Here is a 23,968-nt window from a genome sequence, read left to right on the forward strand (position 1 = left end):
TATAGTAATTCCGTGCTTCGCGGCTGAAGTTACATTTTTTCTTCTCTTAATTAAGAGCAGAAAAAATTGTTTAAAGGAATGTTTTCGTTCACGTGTAAGTTGTTTTATCGCTGTTTATTACCACAACCTACTGTATTGTAGTTCTTGCATTCCTAGTTATCCTATGCTTTAGTCATAACATCTTTGACCTTAGACTTATCAGCGTAGCCTTGTCACTAATAGATTCCTCGAGGTTCCGAGCGGTTTTGCCCTCTACTTCTAATTATTTAACGAGCAAGAAGTATTGGTCGTGTAATATCGGTTCCCTTAAAGCAAAATGTAATATTTCTTTCATCTTGAAATGCAGTCAATCAAGGTGCATTTCGTCATTATTATTAACACAAGATAAATACGTAATTTTCATGCGAAAGTTTGTCATTATATGTAAGAAAGAGGTGCGTATGGGCCAAATTAATTAATTATAATTTTATTTTCATGCTCTTTCGCGCATACCCAGGAGGCGACGATGTAAATAGCTTGGCCTGGACAAGAGGAGAATGGATTACGGAAAAGACGACGAAGCAAAGCCAGAAGACCAGGTGGAATTGTTAATACCGAGGTAAGGTTTGAGGGAAAAAATTTTTTTTATCCATGATGGAGAGGTTTCTTAAAGTTAAGCCTGAAATTATCGGTTATGTATGAAATTTATTTGTTTGAAAATTTGATATCACAAGTTTATATTTTTTCAGTGTGAATCATCCGATACTAAATCATGGTACTAATAAATTAGTATAATGTACTAAATAAGCATACCAATGGATTCACGTTTTCCCTAGTTAATTTATATTTAAAAGTAGTCATATGATCTTTTCTCATATTTCTCATTCTTCTTAAGAGAAAGGCTATTAATTTTGTAAAATGAAAGCATATCCCCAAAATATATGATTTCTCAAAGGACAATGTCAAATCTGTGCTAGCTGGGACCTCGACATAATTGGTAAATGAAAAGATTTAAAACTTATGTCTGGAACCTAGCAGAGAAGCCAAACTTTCATTTGCATTCAGAATACAGAATTAGTACTAAAATTACAGACTTCACAGAATTCAAATTGAAAGGCCTTGAGCTCCTATTCAGATCTTACAAAAAGATATATTTTTGCATGACTTTTAAACTTGACTTCTTCTTTTCTCCTTTCAGAAAGTGGTTAATTGTGCAGAGTTGGTTTCCTGAATTCAGGTTTCTTCTTGTGCAATGGGTTACAACGCTTGTTCCATGCTAACATTTTTTTCTATTTTCCAACTCAAACCATTGTTTGTACTTGATTTATCTTTGTGCCATTTTTTTAAACTAAGTTTCACCTACTGTTTGCTGGCCCTTAATGCTTGTTAGCAATATTCATGGCCACACTTGTTATTTGTGTGTATTATTTTATTTTTCTCTTTGAATAAATGTTTTATTATCTGTATGTTCTGGTTTCCTTATATTTATTCATCCGTTTGATCCATATTGATATTAAGTGGATGTGGGTCAGAAAATCAATATGTATAATTCGTGTACGAGGGCCTGCAGATACATATGTATATTACATGTAAGGATATTCAGATTTCCAATTTGTAATACGCATGTATACATACATCCTGAGGGACTTTTGAGCCACTTTTACGTGAAATATACAGACGTAATACGATTGTATTCCTTTGTATACATATGTATAAATCATGTATGGGTATTCAGATTTCCAATTTGTAATACGCACGAATACATACATCTATAGGGACTTTTGAACCACTTCTACGTGAAATATACCGATGTAATACGATCGTATTCCATCTTATACATATGTATTTGGGCACGTATTTCTTGTGTATTATTGATGTAATACAAATGCCGTGTTATCTGGGTAGTATGTGCATCAAGGGTATCCCAAGTAACTTCCAGCATGCTCTTCAATGACTGTTCCCTTATTTTCATAAACATATATATTTTGAAACTAGACCACAACCAATGATATTTTTTTGTATGTACATGGACAAGTCGCACCCATCAAAGGTGAATGTCACAAATAGTTAGATTGGGTTGGATATGGACACTAGGCAGTATATTATTTACTATGATAGAAGGACACCAACTTCTGTAATTTTCCACATTTAAATCAAACTTATGCCTTCCTAGGCCTCCATAGATATCTATCATTCTTAAGGTGTGGAGCACCAGCTAAGTACAGAAATATATACATATATTACGGTTGACCTGGAGGAAGCAAAAATTCCGGGAGTGGAGACATAGGAGATGATGAGGACTTCCTCTGTTTATGACACCCAAACATGCTTGCCAAACACCAATTAGTCCATGTACACAAACACCAGAACATGCTGAAAGTCCAACTAAGTCACCAAAGAGAACATTAGGCAGTGGGGGTAGAGAAATGGTGGATCGCTCATGGATGATTATTTTTAGGAAGGTTAGCATACAGCAATGGTTAGCAGAAGTCAAATAAAATGGTTGTTACCCGTGGATTTTTTTTCAGGGCAAAATTTTTATTACTTCAAGGTAATCGAATTTCACTACCTTATATTCAAAGTGTAAAATAGACTGCTTAAAGTCACTGAGATAGCCACTTTCTATCAATAGTTTTGAGGAAATGAAGGTGCACTTTCCTTTTTCTGTACAGTGACAATATTCTTTAAATATAGTTTTGAAATTCCGACCCATATGTCCCTATGTTTCCCTTGCTTTATTACAGTCCCTGTGAAATACGACATAATCTCCAGCCCACATTTAATCACTATTACATAACATTTTACAAGCAGTGCATGGGGTATAACAAAAATATTTTTTAAACATACGTATCTCTGATTGGAATGCCTGCAATTCCTCTCCCCTTCCGCCACCGTCCCTTCATCCTCCTTCTTACCTGTCCTCTTCATTGTCTTCCCCTCCCCCAAAACCACTCAATGCAGTAGCAAAGTGAGAGCTGCACTTTGGAATGTGTAGTGAAATTCAATAATAGAATTTGGTAGACATATGGGAACAAAAACTATGACAACAAAAAAATTCCTTCCCCATTCAGCAATTCAAACAATTTTGAATGTAAAGAATGCAAATATTCACACAAATTGTGCACCGTTCCATTGATTTTAGATTTAGGTGGCGGAGGGTTTTCAATCTGTAACATTTTGGAGCAAATAATGCAAAAATGAAGTTATTTATGGGGGGAATATTGCAGGTCACAGGCGATGCCATTGTTTAGATCACTCGTAGTTGTCTCTTGGAGTGAATTGTATCAAACATAATAAAGTGTACACCTTATTACACGTGCAATATTCTCAATTTTGACTCTCATATCCTGAAAACATGTTTTCAATATGATTTTATCGTTTTACAATATGTTGCATCATAAAGAGTCTCGACTATATAATTTAGGGTCAGTGGTGATTGCTCCTCCAGCTGAAATGCACTGTTAGAATTGTACATGGTACTTAAGCAAGAGGCAGCCGTACCTCTGCCCACCTCATAGCCTCCAGGGCTATTTGTGAGTACTCAAATAACCCTTCGTAATATGTACAACTTGTATGATAGTTGCTGTCTCTGCACAGTGTTAATCTTAGCACCACAGAATTTTCTTTTAAAATTTAACTTTATTTAAACATGGATGCAGTTTGCAGAACTCTGCTCTCAAAGGCATTTGTTGTAGGTGGCAGTGAGGTCAGCAAATCAGTCCGTGAGGCTCGAATCTTTGCTGAGACGTTATCAGCAACAGTATACAAGAAAGAAGGAAAGAAGACCAATAAGATGGAGAAGAAGAAGGCGATAATGAATGTGGGGGCAGTGGCACAGGAAGGGGGGGTTTGGGGTTAAAACCCCTTTCCAGAGCTCAGAGAAATTTTTACGTTTAATCCACTTTACTTAATTGTATTGATATTACTAATAGAATGGTGTAAGGATTAATAAAATATCCTTCGGAAAGCTGTAAAACTCACCATTTTGAACAGTTTATCTTAAAATTCCACAATTCATAAATCTCACACCTACCATTCATCCTGTTGGGTATTCCATACCCCCACACACATCGGTATTAGTTGCACCTAAACCCCCCCAGCCTCAATTCCTAGCTGCGCCCCTGTGTGGGGGCCTAGAATTTTAGGACGATGAGGGTTGGTAAGCTATAAAAAATCAAAGGGAAAATAGATATCTTGTGTGTATAGGATAGTGGGAATTACTGAAGTGATGGGTATAGGGATAGTCAAAGAGGGTAGCTTTGATATTAATTGGGAAGCTTGGAATGAGTGTGGTAGGTATAGATCAGGCAAACAATGGGATTCTGATGGTAGAAACTGAGGTGCAATCCACCAACCTGGTGGTGCTTTCAAGTTTACACACCCACCAGCAACCATAGAAAGGAAGAAGTGGATGAGGTGTGTGAACAGCTGGAGGAAATAATTAAGGAAATCATGGGTAAAAACATGTATGTAGTTGATGGCGGAGTGGAATATCCCAGCTGGGGAACGGAGGAGGATGCCTCATACCTACATATTGTAACCGGTGTGGTTCTTGAGTGTTTAAATCGGCGTTTACGAGGTAGGGAAGGGGTATGTAATTTTGTGTGAATGGGAAGTGAAGAGTGAATAACCCGGTGCTTTATTTTTCCATCCCCTTCCCCCCTCCCACGATTTTTCCGCCTAGGAAGAACGGAAATTTCTGATGTGTACGTGATTTGCAGCAAGTTTCCCCCCACCCCACTGTGAAACAAGAACACCTGCACATGGCAGGCTGAAGGTGATGTAACCCGCCAACCTCGCCCTCCACAGACTTTGGCGAAAACCCCCCCCCTCCCCTACTGAAGAATAGCCAAGAACCCGCTATCCTGGGTTTTCCCCCTGCTCACCCCACCCCTCCCCAGAAAGTGACCCACGGGGCTATAAAAGCGAAGTACAGACGACGACCAAAGGTCTATTCGGCTTGGAAACGCGGCCGGAGGCTCTGGGTCTCTGCTGATGCAGCCCTGTGGACGAGAGAGAGAGAGGAGCAGCGAGGCGTGGAAGTCGACGTGAAATTTAATTACGGCAGTAGCTAGGAAAGAGGAGACGAGAGGGAAAATTCCGGCACGCATAATAGAAAACGTCACTCCACGGCGCCCAGTGAAGAAGTTCTCTCATCCCACAGCGAGAGGAGATGCAGCAACGATTGATCGGAGCCAGCCGAGGAAGCCTTCTCCATCCGTAATTCAGAGAGAGCGATAAGTACTCTAGCCACCTATAACCCCCCCCCAAAATTCAGAAGAACCAGAAGAGCCCCATTTCCCCCCACTGTTCAAGTTAAGAAGAATTGTGATACATTCCCGTGCATTTTTTTTAAATATTTTTTTATGCCCTCCCTTTTCCACGTGTGTGTGAATGGTTAATTGTAGTTATTAGGACAGAAAAGTTATCTTTTGGAATTGGCGTTTGTTATCATTCAACCATTTTGCTATATTTTACGCCAACAGTTGTTAAACAGAGTTTATTTTCTTTTGTTATTCATTAATTGTTGTCACATGGTATTTAACTGGCTAGTAGCAATAGTTTAATTTTTTATGCAGAGAATTATTCATTTATGTATTTTGTTGTTCATTTTCAAGTCGAAGTGCATATTAAAAGTGTTGTTGAAATTGTAAACTGTTACGTAAGCCTTCGTTATTTCGTACGCGCTAGCCTCCATTCAGCACGTGAACCCACCCCAAACTCACTTTTCCATTTCCGTTTCCCCCACCTTCCCTTATCCCCGAACCACGACCCGCTTACCTTGGGCGAGCCCTCCAAAGAATCCTCCCCCACCCCCGAAGCCCGGACGGACGGGGTTACAATATATATTTTATTATACAGAGTTACATTTCATTATTTCTGCCAACTAACAATGAATTTTACTTCCAGGGTTATGCGAGTAAAATATGTCACTGACTTATTATATGGGTTTCATAACATGTGGAAATCAACATCAAATGTCAGTAATGGCAATCCTAACACTTCTCAAGCACCACTGAAGTGAATTTCTGGCTGTGTGACTGGGTTACAGTCCTGCGTTTTGGAAACAAATGCTGTACTGGTTTACAGCAATCTACATCAGTGGAAATATTGCTATGTCTAATTTTACTAATAATAAGAACTTCCACCACGTCGTGCCCAAAATCATACACGATTTGTAGATTAGGAGGGAATCTTAAAGAGCCCTTGATTGTTTTGAGTCACATTGGTCTCCCATCCATGATTGGCATCAAAAAGTTGAATCCTATAAAAGCAGAATTAAACGTTGTTGTGTTATAGCCTTCATGTAAAGGCAACTAGGTTCAGCATAAATTTTTCACCTTTAGGCTTAGAAGCCTACTATCAGGGTCTACAATCACTAAGTGACTTCTTGAAGCAGCATCTCCATGGTCATCCTTCATCGTAACTCTTATAATAATGACCCTCAATATAAGCACCTTGTGATTTAAGGATACCATGGTAGTCTGCTCAGCAGTCCTGAAAGCTGGAGATATCTGGTTTGAATCATAATCTTGTTATTTTTTCTCTTGACATTCTATGAGATAGGGATTAAATTTTCCAAAGTTGGCATTTGAACAAATGGGAATTGCATCTTATGTATCATTTGTGGAATGCAATAAGTGCCAGATGTAAAATAATTAAGCCTTCACCTTCTTCTTCAGTTGGTAATATCTATATGTATCCACAGCTGAATCGCCTACATCCTTTTCTCATCCACCTACCTTAATCCCTTCCCTATCGTCCACATCTCCACTCCATTCATTGCCTAGCACCACACCATTCTTTTCCTACTATGTATCATTATTGCCTTAGCCATTTTTCTCTAATTAGCTGCCCATAATATTAAATTCATTTGCCTACCTAATAGCTAGCCACCTCAATAGGAATGGGATAGGTTTATGAGGGCACCAGCCAATAATTTGATCACAGATTCTCGCCTAGCATATTTCTCTCTTATTTTATTATTTATTTCAAACCTAGAAATGTAGTCACGTTCTAAGACGATGTTCTTGTTGCTCTTAAAGATGCCTGTTCTTCATTGCTAAAGCAATCTCAGCCCAGCTCGTAGCCTTTCCATTCTCACCAAGGCTATGCCTTGCATTGGGGGCGAACCGAAATTTGAACTCTCAAATGGCAGTTCTGTTGGGGAATATAAGGGAGGGCCCATGAAATCAGGATCTATGCCCACCACTTGTAAGAGTGGGCTCACACCGGAGAGAATAGTTATCCATATGCCTCTTTGCTATTTGACCTGTGATGACTGGTTGTGCTGATGGTTTGGCTTGTAGGTGTTGTATAGATGTCGCCATGCTCGCCATGTATGTGACGGTGCTGCCACTGATGGTGGAATGTGTTGTGTTTTGTATCAGGCTAAGCAGTCGTTCTGTGGTAACCATACTGTTAAGACCATGTAAGACATTATACAAATAAATCTACAATAGTAGTCCTGCCCTTTTGTAATCTGGCTATTTGAGTAACAGACCTTTTTGCTGTCCTCTCCAGGTGACAAACCAGTATTGGCCCAAAATAGGCTCTTGATAAGCAATATGTCAGTCAGAACATAGGATAGCACCAACAGCTGTAAAACATATTTAGGTGATGATAGAAGACAGAAGAGTAAAAGTTAACAAATTGAGTGAAATATTTGCCAGTCGCGCTGACTCCATGGGGCATGAGGGGGCCGGAGCCCCCTTAAAAATTCGTTATGGGTAGGAGGAAAAAATGTGTCAGGCTTGTCGATTTTCCCCAGTGTGTCCAGATATCGAGATTCGAGTTATCAGGGTTCTAATGTTGATCATATGACTCTTCTAAAATGCTTAAAAAACTTAAAACTCACTACTTATTACTACCAGTTACTTGGACGATGGATTATTATTCTTGCCTTTGTTTGCCAAACGAAATAACACTCTGGCTTTGCTTAGCTTTTTGCTACCTTCTAGTAAAAAATCGCATAGTGCTATACTCACATGTACAATCTTCTTGTTCCTGATAGCCACACTATTGACTTTAGGTACAACGTTGTTCAGTACTGAGCATATAGAAAACCACCATGTTGCTTCTTTTTTAATAATGCTCCTCAGAAAAGCATTTCCTTCGCACCATTTAGAGTTTGTGCACTATCCTCTTTTCTTTCAACATCTGGAAACAATAGACTGGAGCTCTTCATCCCCATGTGGTAAAGTGTGCCTATAGGGAAGGCACCATGGCAGAAGAGGGGAGTGAACTGGAAGAATTGTGAGAAATGATTCCTAAAGGTTAAAGCACGCATTACAGCAGAGATTATATACTCTAGACTGCACCACATATGCACTACAGTGGGGTGCCGGACCTATTTGCTCACCGAGACTGTGGCCCGCAAGAACACGACATGGCATTAAGGCGTAGTGTGTGGCTATACGTTCCATGCTAAAATTAATATAGTAATTTTAAACTTAAATATAATAATTAAAGATAGTAATTCATTACTCGATGCTTGGCAGCAAATTTTTACCTATCAATCAGATTTTTAATACGAAATGATGTGCCTCAGATGCTAATTATACTTACACATAACCAATAATAGCTAGGGTAGGGAACAAACTACGTTTTCAAAAAGGCGGTTCCATCAAAATACAAAACAACAAAGAAGTACCGCTCCCTCGGAAATCATTTCATCGAATTTCCTTCAAATCAATAGAAGTATATATTTTAAAGACGATTTAATTAAAAAAAATTATTCAAATGCAGCCCCGAAAATAATATATTTGCGTTTTATGTCATCATTTATTGATTAAAGAGGGATGAGGGGGCGGGGTGACGGATGGATTTTATCGCAACGAAAATTTTAGTGTTTGACGGAAAGGTCGCTAGAGGGAATCAAAGTGAGAGCTGTCCGCTGCAGGCGGTACGCATTACAGTCGAAATTAGATCAGTTGCATGTATTAGCAAAGTATTTATGAATATTAACGGGAAAAGCTATGATTAACAACTGCGGAGACAGGTCATTTGTTAAGCAAAGGAATTATTTTACTGAAAAAGGTAATTATTTTCCTTTTATCTCTTCGAAATCAGAAAACATTCGTCAACCCAAGTTATGATGTAGAAGTCATAAACTGTGTTTACAGCCGTGTTATGCAATAAGAGCTACGAACAAGAATTATTCGATGGTGTAAATTTAAAAGGAATCTTATATTTTAAAATTGTTATGGTTACGATCTTCAGCGTAGTATCATCCTTTTGCCTGCTGGATTAATTGAGGAGTTTGAATTAACTGTGCCAAATATTGGTTTGTGTTCATTTGTGTGTGTCAAGAGCTGCTTTGTTTTTGAGATTTGCTTAGGTTATCAGCAATCGCGACTAGTGCATGCGGATACTTTTTATTTGTCGCAGCGTTACTCCGCATTAGAGTAGTCGTCCGCATTCATTATTTGAATCGGGTGCTGGCGTATTGTGAATTTGCTTCGGCCCTTCACAAGATTATGTTCGCACACAGCCTTTATCTTTTTCATAAATATCGTGTGCAATAGCCCGAATTTTTCAAAACTAATTTAGTTTCATTTGGTGTTAGATGTAACTCGAAATGAGAAAGAAATTTTCGTACTCTTGAACATAAATGACTGTGATTTATTCATTTAGTACTCGGTTGTTTTTCCTCCGTTTAAGTAAGAATAATAATTTTATGCCGTATCATATGTATTTACACTAATTTAAGTAATAACTCTCATGCGAGAATTCACTTCACATTTAATAACCAGAAGATTACCGATTTTTTCATCTGTAAGCAATTTCGAAACGCTGTACTCTAAATAAACATCCTTGTCTTTTTTTTACAGCTGACAGTGTTCTAAAATTGGGCATATATGGGCTCATGTATGTCCCGTAGGGCTACGAAGAAAGGTCATACCTATACAACGACGAAAAAGTGCAGAATGGATCCTTTACCTGTTATGGATAAACTCACAGAAGTAAGTTCACCTTATCTCTCTTGCAGCGATTTTTTCCTAGTTGTTTTGCAATAAGTTTAGATTTATAGCTGTGTACTTTGATGCAGACAGAAATTTTTGCCTTCCAGAAAGTGTGAGTTTAAAGAAAATATAAAAGAAGCTCTCCTTGGAACTATTAATATACACATGTAACGATTTTATTTTGTTAAATATGAAACCGATTCTTCGATTTCAAATTAATCCCCTATTCTTGAATTTTATTCACCACTACTGTTGTTGTGTTATTCATAGTGGCTGATTGGTCTTTGAGACAGAAAGGACTTGGGCTGTATACCTTGATAGTTGAGGCAAATGTGATTTCTGTCAACTTTTCATGATACTAGGTCATAATTAGTTCTGTATCTATTCATTGCATGGATGTGTGATATTTTGCTTTGCTAAGGTTTGACCATGAGGAAGATAGAACAGCAAATCCATGGAAGTAGTTGTTTGAATTTCATTTCAAGTGTTACCTAAGAATTCAGAGTGGTTTGGGTGTTGGAGTGAGCAGTGAAGTGATGTAGTTACTTGAGCATGGGATGAAATGGGTTTCATAATGATCTATGTGCCAAAGTATCTCTTGGAGAAGGTTTTACTGATTGAGAACTGTCCCATGTCCTTTCGTCCTATTAAAATTGTAGTATTGTACTTCATCCCAGCCTATGCTTTGAAAGATGTTATTAATCAGTTGAATTTGAGGTATTATCATGGATATGAAAGCATTGAGTTGAGTCCCTATAGAATATTCTTGGATCCGTAAATTCTCTTATATGTATAATGGATTCAATCACAATATGGGATGACAGTTGGAACTATGGTAGGAGTATAGTTAAGAAGTGCACGGGAACACTACCATGATACTCTAGCCCTGGGGTATCCAATTTACACTAGATAAAATGGTAGTTTCGTTCAGACCCCCACTACTGCTGGGAGATTACACCCCAGCCTCCCACCCAGCACTTCCCTTGTCCCTGTCCTGGATCTTCCGGTGGGTCCCTTCCATTATTTTAATTACAACATTTTTTGTGGACTAAAAGTGTGTGGAATCAGTCTGAATCCATTTTTGATGAAGTGGAACAAATTGTGCTTTTGTGCGATTGCCAGAATGTAAGCTCAAGGTGATAGTGTCGGATTCCTCAGCATTTGTCATCAGAGAGAGTATCAAGACTTGTGCATGATGTAAAATAAGAATATAGCCCATGTAGCTCGTGAGTCACTCCTCAGAGTCACTGATTGATCAACTGGGAAGGTGGGTTTAGATTTCTCATAGACCAAGGAAAAATGATTTTTTAAAATTCCTTTGCTGAGGCTAATAATTCATCACATGGAAACTGACTGCAATACCTTTAGAAGACACACCTGGATTTAACTGCTTATCAGCCTAATTTTGGTAAAAAAATGCTGAAATAATTTAAAAATGTAAAATTTGTTATCTGTACTACCTACAAATCTTCATTCACTGCAAAATATTTGGCATACTATATCATCTATTCTCATCATAATGTAAACAGAAAAATCCTCCTATGTATGAGGTGGCTCGGGGAAAAGAAATGACCCCTGGATGTGTGAAGTTCACATGCCTCTGGCTTGGTCTGGGCTGAGCTCTTCCCTCTGCTTACCCAAACCAACTTTGGAGTAGAGTCAGTGAGTGAGATTGATCACCGATTCTTGGTGGTCCCTCACCTTATTTCTAGAGCCACCTCTCCCACAAGTTGCATTCTGTTGGGCTGTGGATGTGTTACCCGAGCGATGCATTTATCTATGCAATAGAACTTTAAGACTTAAGTACAATCAAGCATTTGGAGCGCAGAAAAACTCATCGTCTTCTTACGATAAGTTATATTCCTTTTAGGCTTTTTGCCCCTTGACGGGAGTGCACATATCTGCATCCCCTCTTTCTCCTGTTTCTCCAGTCATCTTAACTTCCGAAGCTGTGAATATTGAATCTCATATGTAATCATACGTTCTTGAGTAGTTATTACCGATAGATCAATAATACTAGAGTTCGCCTAACCAGTCAGCCGTATTGCCACTTTAAATATCTAGCATAGGGTTTTGGGTTGGTGTGGTGGTTCATTAAAGTGTTTCCCACCCACTTCGACCGGGTTCAAATCCCGGCGGAGGCAGAGGTTTTTCAGATCGCCGCTTGAGTGCTTTGAGGTGGTAAATCCAAGTGCAGCCCTCCGTCCGTCGGATGGGATGTTAAGCTCTGGTCCCGTTGGGGCTTTTCTTTAAGAGCAAGCTAATGCCGACAGCGTGTTTCTCTTCGCTCCTCTTCCCATAATGTCGCAAGTGAACGTAGCTGCCGGTCGCCTCCTCTAAATACCATGCCATGCATATCTAACACATATCTAGATTGGGGGCCTTCTGTGCACATGAGATCCTATTTAAAAATAATCAACGCTTAGATTTTGTTTTTAATTATTCATCCGTAAGCGGCGGCTGATCACGGTGGAAAGCACGTAAATTTCCGCAATCTGTCGGTATGAACGTTTTCATGTGCCGAATGAAATGGCCTCGCTTGGGTCGAAATTGGACACCCCGTGACTTTTTTCAATGAGAACTTCCATCCCTCTCTAATATCTCTAATCCCTCTCCATCCCTCTCTAATATCTCTGTGGGACAGTCCTTGCATTTTTGGTTCGGGGAAGTTTCGCGCCTAAGGAATACGCGCACTGCAGTCTAGGACAGGGGTGCAGCTAGGAATTAAGGCTAGGGGGGGTTTCAGGCGCAACTAATACTGGGGGGTTTAGGGGTATAGCATACCCGCCAGGGTAAGCGGGAGGTGCGGAGGCCTTCCGTCGTAAAAAATTAAGATAAATGGTTCAAAATGGTGATTTTTACGGCCTTGTGAAGGATATTTTTATTAATCCTCACACTATTCTGTAAGAAATATTATTCCAATTAAGTAAAATAGATTTAACTTAAAAATTTCTGTGAGCTCTGGGGGGGTTTTATCCCCCCCCCCTCGCTGCGCCAATGGTCTAGGATGCTGTAGAAGCGCGATCCCATGTCCTGGAACATGACCGCTTCCGTGCTCGCCTGGAAATCAGAAAGCAGTACGTGAAAACATTCGTGTGTGTGTGAAGTCTTATGTCGCAGAAGCTTGTTTCATCGGAAAAAGTGATCAGAAAAGAATAGAGGCCTTCGAGACCTTGTGCTGGAGGGAGATGCTGAAGATGAAATAATGAAGTCACCTGGAGGAAGACCGAGGGATAGGTATAAAAGAAGACAGATCAAGGAGGATATGGGAAAGGAGAGACTCAGAGGAGGTAAAAGAACTAGCTTGGGATTGGTGGAATTGGAGGCAAATCTTAGGAATGCAATTTTACGGATTACGTATTATATATATCGATACTTTTCGGTGTGCTGAGTGGCAGAATGATATTTGTTTTTCGATTTGACCATCAGCTAAGGTCGGTGAGACTTTTAAGGGTGGATTGCGAAGGGCAAGAGAGGGGAATAGTGGGAAAAAGAAGGCGTGGCCAATAGGTCGTGATCAAAAGAAAGGTTCCACCCATCCAAGAGGTGACCTCCAAGTGCCCTCCCCCTGCACAGCATCCGAAGTGAGAAGGGGTCGCCCTTCCCTGAGATGTACTCGTCGGAATATCCAAAAATTTCATGTATCATAAATTTGTGGGCCTGTTTTTGTGTCAATCCCTGATGTAATTATGCTCTGCAATTAGTCATGTACAACGGTATTTGTGCTGCTAATATTTGGTTAGTACCGTAAATTTATGCCGTAACTATCCAGCAATCGCTACTTTTTGCTCATGAAACATTTTATATATTCTTATCGAATATGTTATCACGTCGTTCAGAGAAACATGTCGATCGGAATGTTTTTTTATAAAATATTTGTCTGGTCATTTTTCCCAATTTTGGTAATGCATTGATGTTTTAAATGAAAGAGAAATGACAATTAGATGACCCGTCCGACTCTGCCATTACAGTACTGTGTGGAGCGACGAAATTTTTCATTGTTTTCCAGTGATGATCGCCTAAAATTCCGTCTTAAACAACACTAATGCTTTCCCTAGTGCTTAAATATTTTAAATAAAATCGAGTTGGAACAAGAGGTGAGGCGTGCAACTGCACATGAAAGGTAAACTTCATTGAAATGTACCTTAAGTGCAGGTACATTGGAATAAGCGTTTTTCCCTCGCGTCGCGTTGACCGTCTAAATGAAATTTGGTAAAAAAAAGTCCTTCCACCACTCTCTAGCTTCTAGTTTCGATTTGATCGAAAGTGGTGCGTGGAGGTGGTATTGCCGTCCTGTGACTCGGAGGCTGCGAATTCCTCTAACAAAGCCTCCGTCTTTTCCTGAGTCGACACTAGGGTTCGCCCTCTTTTAATTCGTTTGATTTTTGGACCTGAGCTTGTTTGCCAGTTTTATTTTATTGCCGATTGTGATTAAGTTTGAAAAATTCGGAGGCGTGTAATTTTCCTTTGCTCCATATATCGTCTACTTCTCAAGCAATACGCGACGAAATATCGACGGCCTCAGGGCTTTCGCTGATAATTTTATGACGTCACCGACTCCTTCCGAGCGTCTCAGCCACACCTGGGCTTCGCGCATCGGCCTCGTGTGGTTCGTTGTTTTTTTTTCTAATCTTGTGAGCTATTTCTTTTCTCAGTGTAACGTTCTTACTGAAGAACCAAATGAAACAAAACTATAACTAGTTAAGTGAATGAGCGAAAGTTGTAATGACGTCACAAACTCATATAATGTGGGTGGAAATGTTTGCGTTTTCTTCTTTTAAACTTGCGAAAGGGTGTGGCCTGAATGGGGAAGGTTTGTTTTCGTCGTTACTGATATTTCCCTTCCATCTACCCAATTATTTTTACTTAGAATTTCCATATCAGGTCAGGTTGAAAGACTCTAATCTTGCGTAGTTAGGTCTCATTTCTCCTCATTTACACTATCCCGCAAGTCTTCGGCGATAAGTTATAGTTTATATTGCTTAAACATCGCACGTTTAGACGATTGTTTTCGGTGGCGTATCCTTATCACTTATTTGGCCGAGAAATTCCCTTTTTCCCGTATTCTCAATTTCTCATAGATGGTGATTCTTCGGAGTTTGTGTACGTTTTTGAAGAAATTAAGAGATAAGGTTTCTCGATTCTCAATTAGCGCCACTTTACGCACTAAAACTTGACTCGAGGTGAAATTCTCGAACGGAGTCCTCGGTGATAAATCTCTCGGATTAAAGCGGAAGGTCTTCAATTCTAGTTCTACAATCCTAAGATTGGTAAACTGATTCTGCTGCCCTCTCGTTCGCCCTTTCCAAAGGTTGTTCCTTCGTTCTCCTTTCCTTACTTGCTCGCTCAAAGTACTTTTCTCCGGGCCTTTTTCGAGGCAGTTTTCCTTCAGTTGTTCCCTCTATTAAATTCCTCACGTTATTACTAGGTATTATGTTAGGTACTCCACCTCTTTTCTTCTTTCTCCCGATGGGATGCCTCCAGATGTCTCTTCAGGGTTCTCATTTGATCCTCGTTTTATCTTCTCGCCGAATTTTTCTCGGTCACTTGCTCTCCCTCTAATGCGTGTGAAATCGGCACGCCCCCTTTTCACAGCCGCTTACTTGTGTTTAGATTGGAAAAACGAGCTACATTAGTTTTTCAAATTCTTGAATTTAATTTTTTTGTGTGGAATAATCTGTGAAATTCTCTGTTCCCAAAACTTGCGAATTAATTCTTTTTGGCGTTTCCCGCTCTTAGTGGTGTGTATATTAAGCCTGAATCAAACGATCATATTTTTCCATCCCTTTCGAGAATTTGCAAAGATGAGCCTTCAATGATGGCGGGAGAAAATAACCGTTCCTCGCGATCATTTTCTGCTATGACTCGAGGGATGGAAATCCTATCCTTTTTTTCCATCTCTCGGAACGTCCTTATTTCCTTCGCTGAAACCATCGCCGGCACCGTCAATTCAGCAAATCAGAACGCACTGCCGTTAAGATGTTGCGCCGCGCGTTATGCAACTGTTGTGCTGCGCTTCGCTTTTAATTGAATGACAGTCGTGAGTGCGGGAAGTGACGGAATATGCGATGGAAATAAGGAGGGAATTGAATGGCAGTTGTGATTGAGAAAATGATGGGTTAATAAGCGATCTCTTTTTTGGTCCGTGAAAACCTATCGCTGGAGCTAGCTATCACTAGAAAGGGACGGAAAAAGCGATGGCGTGATTTATTCAATACCGACCGACCTCATCATCATTCGATTCGAACTCATTTCGCAGTCACTGTATGAGTCGACCTTTGATACTCCACTGTTACGGCAGTCAACCTCAAAGTGTAAACAAGGCAATTCATTCGAAAATTCATCTCGATATCTTTGTCTGTGAATCGATTTCTTAAGTTGAATTATTGGGCTCGTTTGAGGAACCTGTTTGTAGATTTTCTCCATCAATTGCGTTATTCTCCGCGAGGAGGATCGTACGTGAATGAAACAAAGCCTCTGCCGTGTGGATGTCCTCGTAGTTCGTATTAGTTTCCCTGCTAAACCGCGGAATGGCCGAGGAAAGCTTAATACGCGCATTCCCGCGAATAATATGTTTTCCTTCAGTCAAGGTTGAATGTATCCCTCCATATACTGTAGTTTTTAGGATCCTCCCTTGCTTACTATACTCGCTCCATCCATTCCTTCTCCGTATCTCATCTAGAAGCTGCCTCTCCTCACCTACGATGTGCAACACTTCGTCTTTCCTCCTCCTCCCCGTCCATTTCACCTTCTCCATTCTTCTGCATACACGCATTTCGAAGGTCTCTTATCTTCTCTCGTCCTCCTTCCTCCCCTTCGTGCTCATTTTACTTATGTTCCCTCACGTTCATTGCGCTTAAAGCTTGACAAAAAACATTTCGTAATGAGGCATATGGTCAAAGTATTACAAAATGTTTTATGTTCTGAAGATAGCCTCTTTTTACGAAAGTACGTTTGCACAAAATATGTACGTATTCGCCATTTCCTGCGCATTCGACGTAAAGAAGTCTTATTTTGTTTGCTGGCTCTTCCTCTCCAAGATTAATTAGGTGTTATTTATTTTAAGGTTTGAATGCACCTTCCTACTGGAATGCTAAACATTTTTCATTCATAAAATTGTAATTTTTGTTGTTTCGTACAGTCTTTTTGATTTCCGAGTTCCGTGTATTTGTACGGTGTTTTAATTAGGGCTCGGAGCGCATCGGGTGATTTCTTGTTTGGTAATTAATTAGGTGAGAGCGTGGCGTCCTGCTTTCCCCGATAACTCTTTTTTTCAAAGCTCTATTCTCTTCACTGCGCACTTCCTCTCTCATTTCTTGCGGTCGTTCCTTGATTAGAGAGAGAGATTTTTATTGTGACAACTCGCTCTCAACACCACGGATTTTGTTGGAAAATCAATATCACCGCGCAGTGGATATTTTGCTTCAACTTGTTGCGCTGTATCTTTCCTCCCCAGAACAGTTAATTTATTCTTTTGCGAGTTCTAGTATCTTTAAAATGAATGTAAAACACAATTTTTCCTAGTAATAGTTTTTGAATACTTGTGTAAAAAATAGTAAAATTTCATCGGAAGGTTATTGAGTTAAAAATATCCTAGAATTGGAGAAAATATCGTAGTTGCAGTGGAGGTGGAATTTTTGAAGGTCCGTGCACGGCATAGTCCATTCAGCACTTTCACTTCTATTACTCAAGCTTATCTAATTCTCTTGAGAGCAGTGATGCCTCATGTAGGAATTTATTTACATTGTCTATAGCTTTTGTTATACCACACTAGATTTCTCTTGGCTCACACGATATGGAGAAACGTGTAGCTTCATTCAATCTATGAGCTCGTGTTTTTACGTTCACATTAGGTCGTTTTTTCTTAGATGTTACGGGATACGAACGTTATTACACTACGGCATAATCGCAATCATATAATCACCACATTCTCCCGCTCGTAGTAAAAAGTATCCATCGTGGAAGGTATCATTCTTGCCCACGTCATAGTATTCTCACATAATCTGATTGCAGCAACCGTGATTCAAAAATGGAACAAGTGATATACAGTGGAACTTGGTTATAACGTCATCAAAGGGACCAGAAGATTTTTAACGTTATATCCGAGTGGTGTTATAGAAAAAGCAGCCTTAAATCTGAAAGAAAGGACAAAGTATAAACGCAAATGTTCTGCTATATACAACACTGTTTATTGAAATCTACTCGTACATTAGAATATGTATAATAAAAAAACGTTAATAAAAAAATGATATTCACAATTAAATTTTTTATTGCCTAATTAAAATCTTACTTTACTGTCGAAAAAAATCTGTGATCTTCTTTAAACAAAAGAGTTGCATCCCGTCACCAGCTCAACGTCCAGCTTGTGACCTGTTTTTGCTTTTGATGTTTCTACACATGGTTTCCATGAACTTTGGGACATAATAAAATCACACTACCACCTTTGCAATCTAAGAATCGCAAAATTTTTGACGCTATACCCGAGCGTCGCAATATTTGTTGACGATATAAACGGGTTTTCGTACAACATAAAATGTTCAATTTTGACTGGTCTGTATAAAATGTGACGTTAAACCCGAGTTGACGTTACAGCCGATGCCGTTATAACCAAGTTCCACTGTATTTGCGTGTGACGAAAATTTCTTTGATATTTACGAATTCTCTATGACAGAACCTTTTTGCAAAGCTTGTTGGTCTCGTACTATTTTATTAAACGTTTTACGATTTATTTAGGTTTAGGAAACTTAGTTGCCCAATGGGTATTCCGCTGATTCAAACGGTTCTGAGTTCAAATCTCGAACTCCCCCAAAAATTATTTTCTCCAAGAGCGAGGTGGACCATGGGAAAAGAATTGACTTCCACATCCCGAATGTGTGAAGTTCAAGCTCCCGTGGCTTAGTTCGGGGTTAGCTCTACCCTCACCAATCCAACCATCAACTTTCGGGTCAAATCGCTGACAGTGAGTAAAGGCTAATTTTGGCGATTTTCTTGTTACTTATAGCTTAAACAGCAAGGTAATTTATCGTCATTGCAAAGTATATGTTATTTGGCTGAAATCATAACTCTAATTCGGAGGACGGAGGATGACAATAAAAATAAACGTCTTAGAAGTAAGAGGGCGTCCAGTAAGTGAAAAAGGTGATTTTGGCGACTTTTGGACCCACCCTTGGTGAGATTTGGCTCGACCCCCTCCCTCTAATCCCACGTGAGATTGTTCAAAACGCGTATTTTCAGTGTAAATACGCTAATCTATGCTTCATTGAGTTGGATTTATTGAAAAAAATTCGAATTCAAGATTACTGAGATCGTAGTCTAGAATCACCTTTTACACTGTTTCTTGCGGAAAAATATTTGCCACCGGGAACCGGGAACACCCCTCTTCCCCACGTGAGATTGGGTGAGATTCGGCTTGACCACCTCCCCTCCCCCGTAAAGGCCTCACGCAATTAATGGATGTCTCCGAAGATGGTAACGGTTATAGGGAAAGAGTGATATTATTGTTTGAAGTGTTGTACAAAGTAGTGCAATCTCTCGAAGCTGATGAGAGAATGGATTCACTGGTCAATGATAGAATGGCTATGATCGCAGAAATAATTGTCCACGTCAATAATTAATTATCCTATCAATTTTTAAGTCAGAGTGAGAGAAAATTCTCCAATATTTTCGATTTTAAATCGTTCGGTTTTACTTCCGTCCGTACTCCCTGGAATAGGTATCATCTTCCTTGATTTTTTCTTGTGGATGCTAGCAGCTTTCTCATCCGATGAACGTTTTGCTGCACAAATCCTATTAATTTCTGTTTCCGCCATACTAATCAGTCTATTTCCCCCTCTACCAATCCCTCTCCAGTTTTCCTTTGCTACGAGGTCGGCTTCTTCCCCTCTCTTCCTATCCGCGAGTAGTCATTTCCCATTGACTCTGGGATGATCGAAGCATAGCAGATGCAATGCGGAGAATAGGAGTTCGGGACTGTTCGGGAGAGACTCGATGATGGGGATCTCGGAAAACACATGCCAACCATACCTCTCTCGTCCGTCTTGCTGACGGTGAGCCATAGTTTGAGGCTGTTTGCTGTCTTGACGACGACTTCCAGATTCTCGTGGCGACGGCGAATGGGGTAATTTATTCAGACCCGAAATCATCAACAGTCATGAGTAGAAGCAGCCTCTGGATGAGATACGGAAGATGGAGACAGAATGTGTGGATGGAGCTAGTGCTGAGCTGGAAGGGGACATGGAAATTAGTGTTGGAGAGTAGAGTATTGAGTAAACGGCTCAAAGAGAATAGAATTTTTAGATAGAATGAAAGGGAGTAGGCCTTATCGTGAATAGGGTGGTTTCCTATTATTTTTTTAAATGCCTGAATCGAAAGATTATTACTCCTGAAGTACGCGTTTTACGCTTTTAGATTTTTAAATGACGGTATCTATTTTTCGCGATTGAATTAAAAGTGAAAATTTTAAATCGCGCGAAAACGCGACGGCTAAGTATGAATTTTGGGAAAACTCCGTGTCACGTCGTTCTGGTTCCCGCTGCCGCAAGTGAGATGACCATGGAGCGAGGCTTTGAGTGCTGATAGGACGCAGGATGCTAGAAGGTAGCAGAGAACCCTGCTAGCAGGTGCCGCTTGGCTTAAATAAGGATTATTAATACCCTATCAAACGAAGGAAACTTTCCGTCTATAGGCAGTTTTAATAGGTGATTATTAAGAGATGTTTCCCTGAGCTCTGTGCCTCATGTATGCATTGGTAATCTCAGACGATGTAAAACTCCTATCTACTTGTATAGAAACTAGGTCCCTGTGACGTCACGTGGAGTAGCATCGCATGGGCGCCAATCTGGCCTTTTTCAAATGAGGATAAAATTGACCATTGCCATTCGTCTAAACTAAGATTTCTAAAACCAAGTAATTTGTATATTATGAATACACTAATGGTTGGTAGCGAATCGCAATCAATGCCTTTCGTTTTCTTCGATGAAGGAAACTACCCTATTGAAGAGGGAAATCCATGAAGGGAGGGGATACTGCCAGAATACTTGGTAAATATTCCATGCAAACCTACCTTAAACGGTAGAATGCTGTAATAATCAATACAATCGACAGTTGAAAAAACTGTCGAACCAGCCCATAGCATGTACGACGGCAGACGTGGGTGTTGCAGGGTTCGACGGGTACCACCGCCGCTGAGGTTGGGGATAGAACGTCATGAAGATGGGTCGCCGTCCATGAATCCTCGTTGGCAGGCCATTTGTTGTAGCAACCGCTCCACCCCCGTTACCACTCAACCGCCTCTTTGTCGCCTTGTTTGCCGTCATGTTTCAAAGTCTTCCGAGACACCCTTTCATGTCCTCCTCGTGAGTTATTGATCGATTTTCTTCGATATTCATGAAGATATTGGAGAAATAACCCTATTCCTGTGACCCAGCGTTGATTAAAAATACCGCAAAATAATTATTTTGTAGACATTAATTCTGACATGCATGTAGCTGTTAAAATTACGCTGTATCTCGGCTTATGATTGAACATTTTCTGTTGCTCAAATAAATTATCCTTTCTTGTTTTCTTGAATAAATAGCGCCAAGTAATGGAGATAACTTTTGGTATTGGACGTGTGTGACGTTTTCGTATTATGCTTTGTGAATGATGTTACGTTTGCGCTGGATATCGCCCGTGTTCTGGGAAATTGTGCCGAAGCTGCTTTTTATTAAAGCAAATGCTGATTCCTGAGCTCACTAAAGTGTTCGGTACCGTTGGAAACGAAGGAGGTTGAATGTGTAATGGAGACCCCGCATTCCGTAATAGGGTGGTTTCTTTTTTTTTTAATTGCCTAAATTGAAAGATTATTACTCCTGGAGTATGCATTTCATGCTTATAGATTTTTAAATGACGATATATATTTTTCGCTATTAAATGAAAAGTGAACATTTTCAAGCGCGCGAAAACGCGACGGCTAGGTAGGAATGCTGGGAAAAGCCCGTTTGACGGCATTCTGGTTCCAGCTGTCGCCGTGTGAGGTGGCCTTGGGGCGAGGGTATGTGCTTCGTTGCGATGCAGGCTGCTTACAGGTAGCAGAGTACCCAGCTAGCAGGTAGCGCTTGGCTTAAATAAGTATTATTAATACCTTATCAAAAGAAGGAAACTTTCCGACAATAGGCAGTTTTAATAGGTGATTATTAAGAGATGTTTCCCTGAGCTCTGTGCCTCATGCATGCATTGATAATCTCAGACGATGTAAAACTCCTATCTACTCGGATAGAAACTAGGTCCCTGTGACGTCACGTGGAGTGGCATTCCAAATTAGGTTAAAATTGACCATTACCATTCGTCTAACCTGGGATTTCTAAAACCAAATAGTTTTATATTATGAATACGTTGATGGTGGGTAACGAATCGCAATCAATAGTTTTCGTTTTTTTATGAAGGAAACTCCCCTATCATTAGAAGCGAACGTGCGGCTTCTGAGCGAGTTGTTGTGCTTTTGCGGCGAGTGTGCAGTAAGGGAACGTAGAGCTCAGAGTGAATATGAACGAGAGGGAAATTCGCATGCGCATTAGATGAAAATAGCAAAAGAACATTCTTTTTTCCTTTTATCTCGAGTGTAATTTTTTACCTAAATATAATAGTGAATATTTTTTGACCTTTTAATAATTGCATTTCTTTTTATTCATGGCTATTGTTATTGGATTAGCTATTGAGATCGGGTATTATTATTTTTTGCAATGCAACTATATGCCATGACGACCTTTCGCAACATTTATTTGTGCATCTTCAAACTTGTAAATTTTTTATAAATTATTACATAACTGAAAATGTTTGGCCTCATTCACTAAACTTAATTGTTTATTAATAACATTCACCTCCAAGTATAGACTTTGATCGTACTTTCAACTCCCATTATATTACCGAAATCCGGGCATTTTTATTTTGGCCGTGACTTTTGATTTCCGTGCGGCCATTTAGCCTTCTTTTTTTATTTATTTCTGCAGAGGCAGAGAGCGTATTGAGCGAATGCGTGCCTTACTATTAGGACACAAATGGCCAAATCTTTCCCGTGCACCCCGCATCCTACTTCTCAGTCACGCATGAGACCATGACCTCTCTAGAAACTGCCTTCCCGATAACTGCTGAGGGGTAATAAAATCGGTCAAGGGGGGATGGAAAAGAAAGCCTCAGCAGGAAAATTGAGATCAATAAAAAGTATAGAAACAGAGCTCTCAAAGTGACTTCAATATTGCAAGGAAAGATAAAAAGTAAAGGAATTGAATACTAATAAATATATTTAATTGCACGATCTGTGCATTCTCTTCGGGTTTTCACCGCGGTCATTCACCGCGTCCTTTGACAACAGTTTCGCTGACGTTGCAGTCAGCGTCTTCAGGTCAAAGGTGAAGTAACTCGGAAAATTTCCGTCTTCCAAATATAGACCTTTTCATCCCGGTGCTGCTCTCTCATTGGTCGGTAGTTGTCCATCTCTCATTGCTGGCCTCCCATTGGTTGGTGGTTGGAGAATCCTCTTCGATGCATAGTGCTTGTGGTAGCCTTGATCTCTGTTAAAATTTGGCAGCGTTTTCGCTATCTCAATCGGCTTCTCTGATAAGGGGAGGGTAGTATTTATTTTCCTTCGCCATTATTTTGGCATATTCAAAGAGCAAGATGCTTCTTCTCCGTAGATAGCGACTCGGTGTCTGAGATGGCATAGGCGAGATGTGTAGATAGTTTCTCTTTTTAAAACAATATTTTTGTGTAATATATCGCTCGGAATTTAAGTTGCTTAGGGCGCAAGAGTGTATCCTGCGGTGTATCCAATTTCTCTTGGCATACATGACATTAGCGTTGTATCATATGCAATCTAATGCCAACTTAATACTTCTTTTACAATTTTTCTGCGTCTCCAATGGTCTTGAACGTCTTAGTAATATTGTTCACATGAACAATTCAGTATTATGGTCACTTTGGGGGCTATTAGAGTACAGCATTCCTTCCATCGGATGTGACCCTTCACCTGTCTCTTATATAAAGTAGCT

General features: G+C 39.9%; 1 protein-coding gene and 1 long non-coding RNA gene across 5 annotated transcripts in view; one reads left to right on the forward strand and one right to left on the reverse strand.

Moving 5' to 3' along the window:
• Nucleotides 1–2,441: 2,441 nt before the first annotated feature.
• On the reverse strand, nt 2,442–8,633 carry LOC124160486. 2 transcript variants are annotated; one of them, XR_006865166.1, is made up of 3 exons: nt 8,548–8,633; nt 7,968–8,224; nt 2,442–3,719 (listed from the first exon to the last, which is right to left on the reverse strand). It is a non-coding gene; the product is annotated as an uncharacterized LOC124160486 (long non-coding RNA). The 2 variants fall into 2 exon arrangements; XR_006865167.1 differs by lacking the exon at nt 8,548–8,633 and adding an exon at nt 8,342–8,403.
• Nucleotides 8,634–8,842: 209 nt separating this feature from the next.
• LOC124160748 overlaps nt 8,843–23,968 on the forward strand; it is a 327,883-nt gene continuing 312,757 nt past the window's right edge. For 2 of the 3 annotated variants that reach the window (XM_046536756.1, XM_046536759.1), the window contains exons 1-2: nt 8,843–9,018; nt 9,813–9,944. In XM_046536756.1, coding sequence (XP_046392712.1) covers nt 9,840–9,944 — 105 coding nt within the window. In that variant the 5' untranslated portion in view covers nt 8,843–9,018; nt 9,813–9,839. Of the gene's footprint in view, nt 9,019–9,194; nt 9,266–9,812; nt 9,945–23,968 lie in introns of those variants that run through there. The other variant, XM_046536757.1, reaches the window with a different exon arrangement.

Source organism: Ischnura elegans, chromosome 6 (assembly GCF_921293095.1).
Source record: "Ischnura elegans chromosome 6, ioIscEleg1.1, whole genome shotgun sequence".
Lineage (NCBI taxonomy): Eukaryota > Metazoa > Arthropoda > Insecta > Odonata > Coenagrionidae > Ischnura > Ischnura elegans.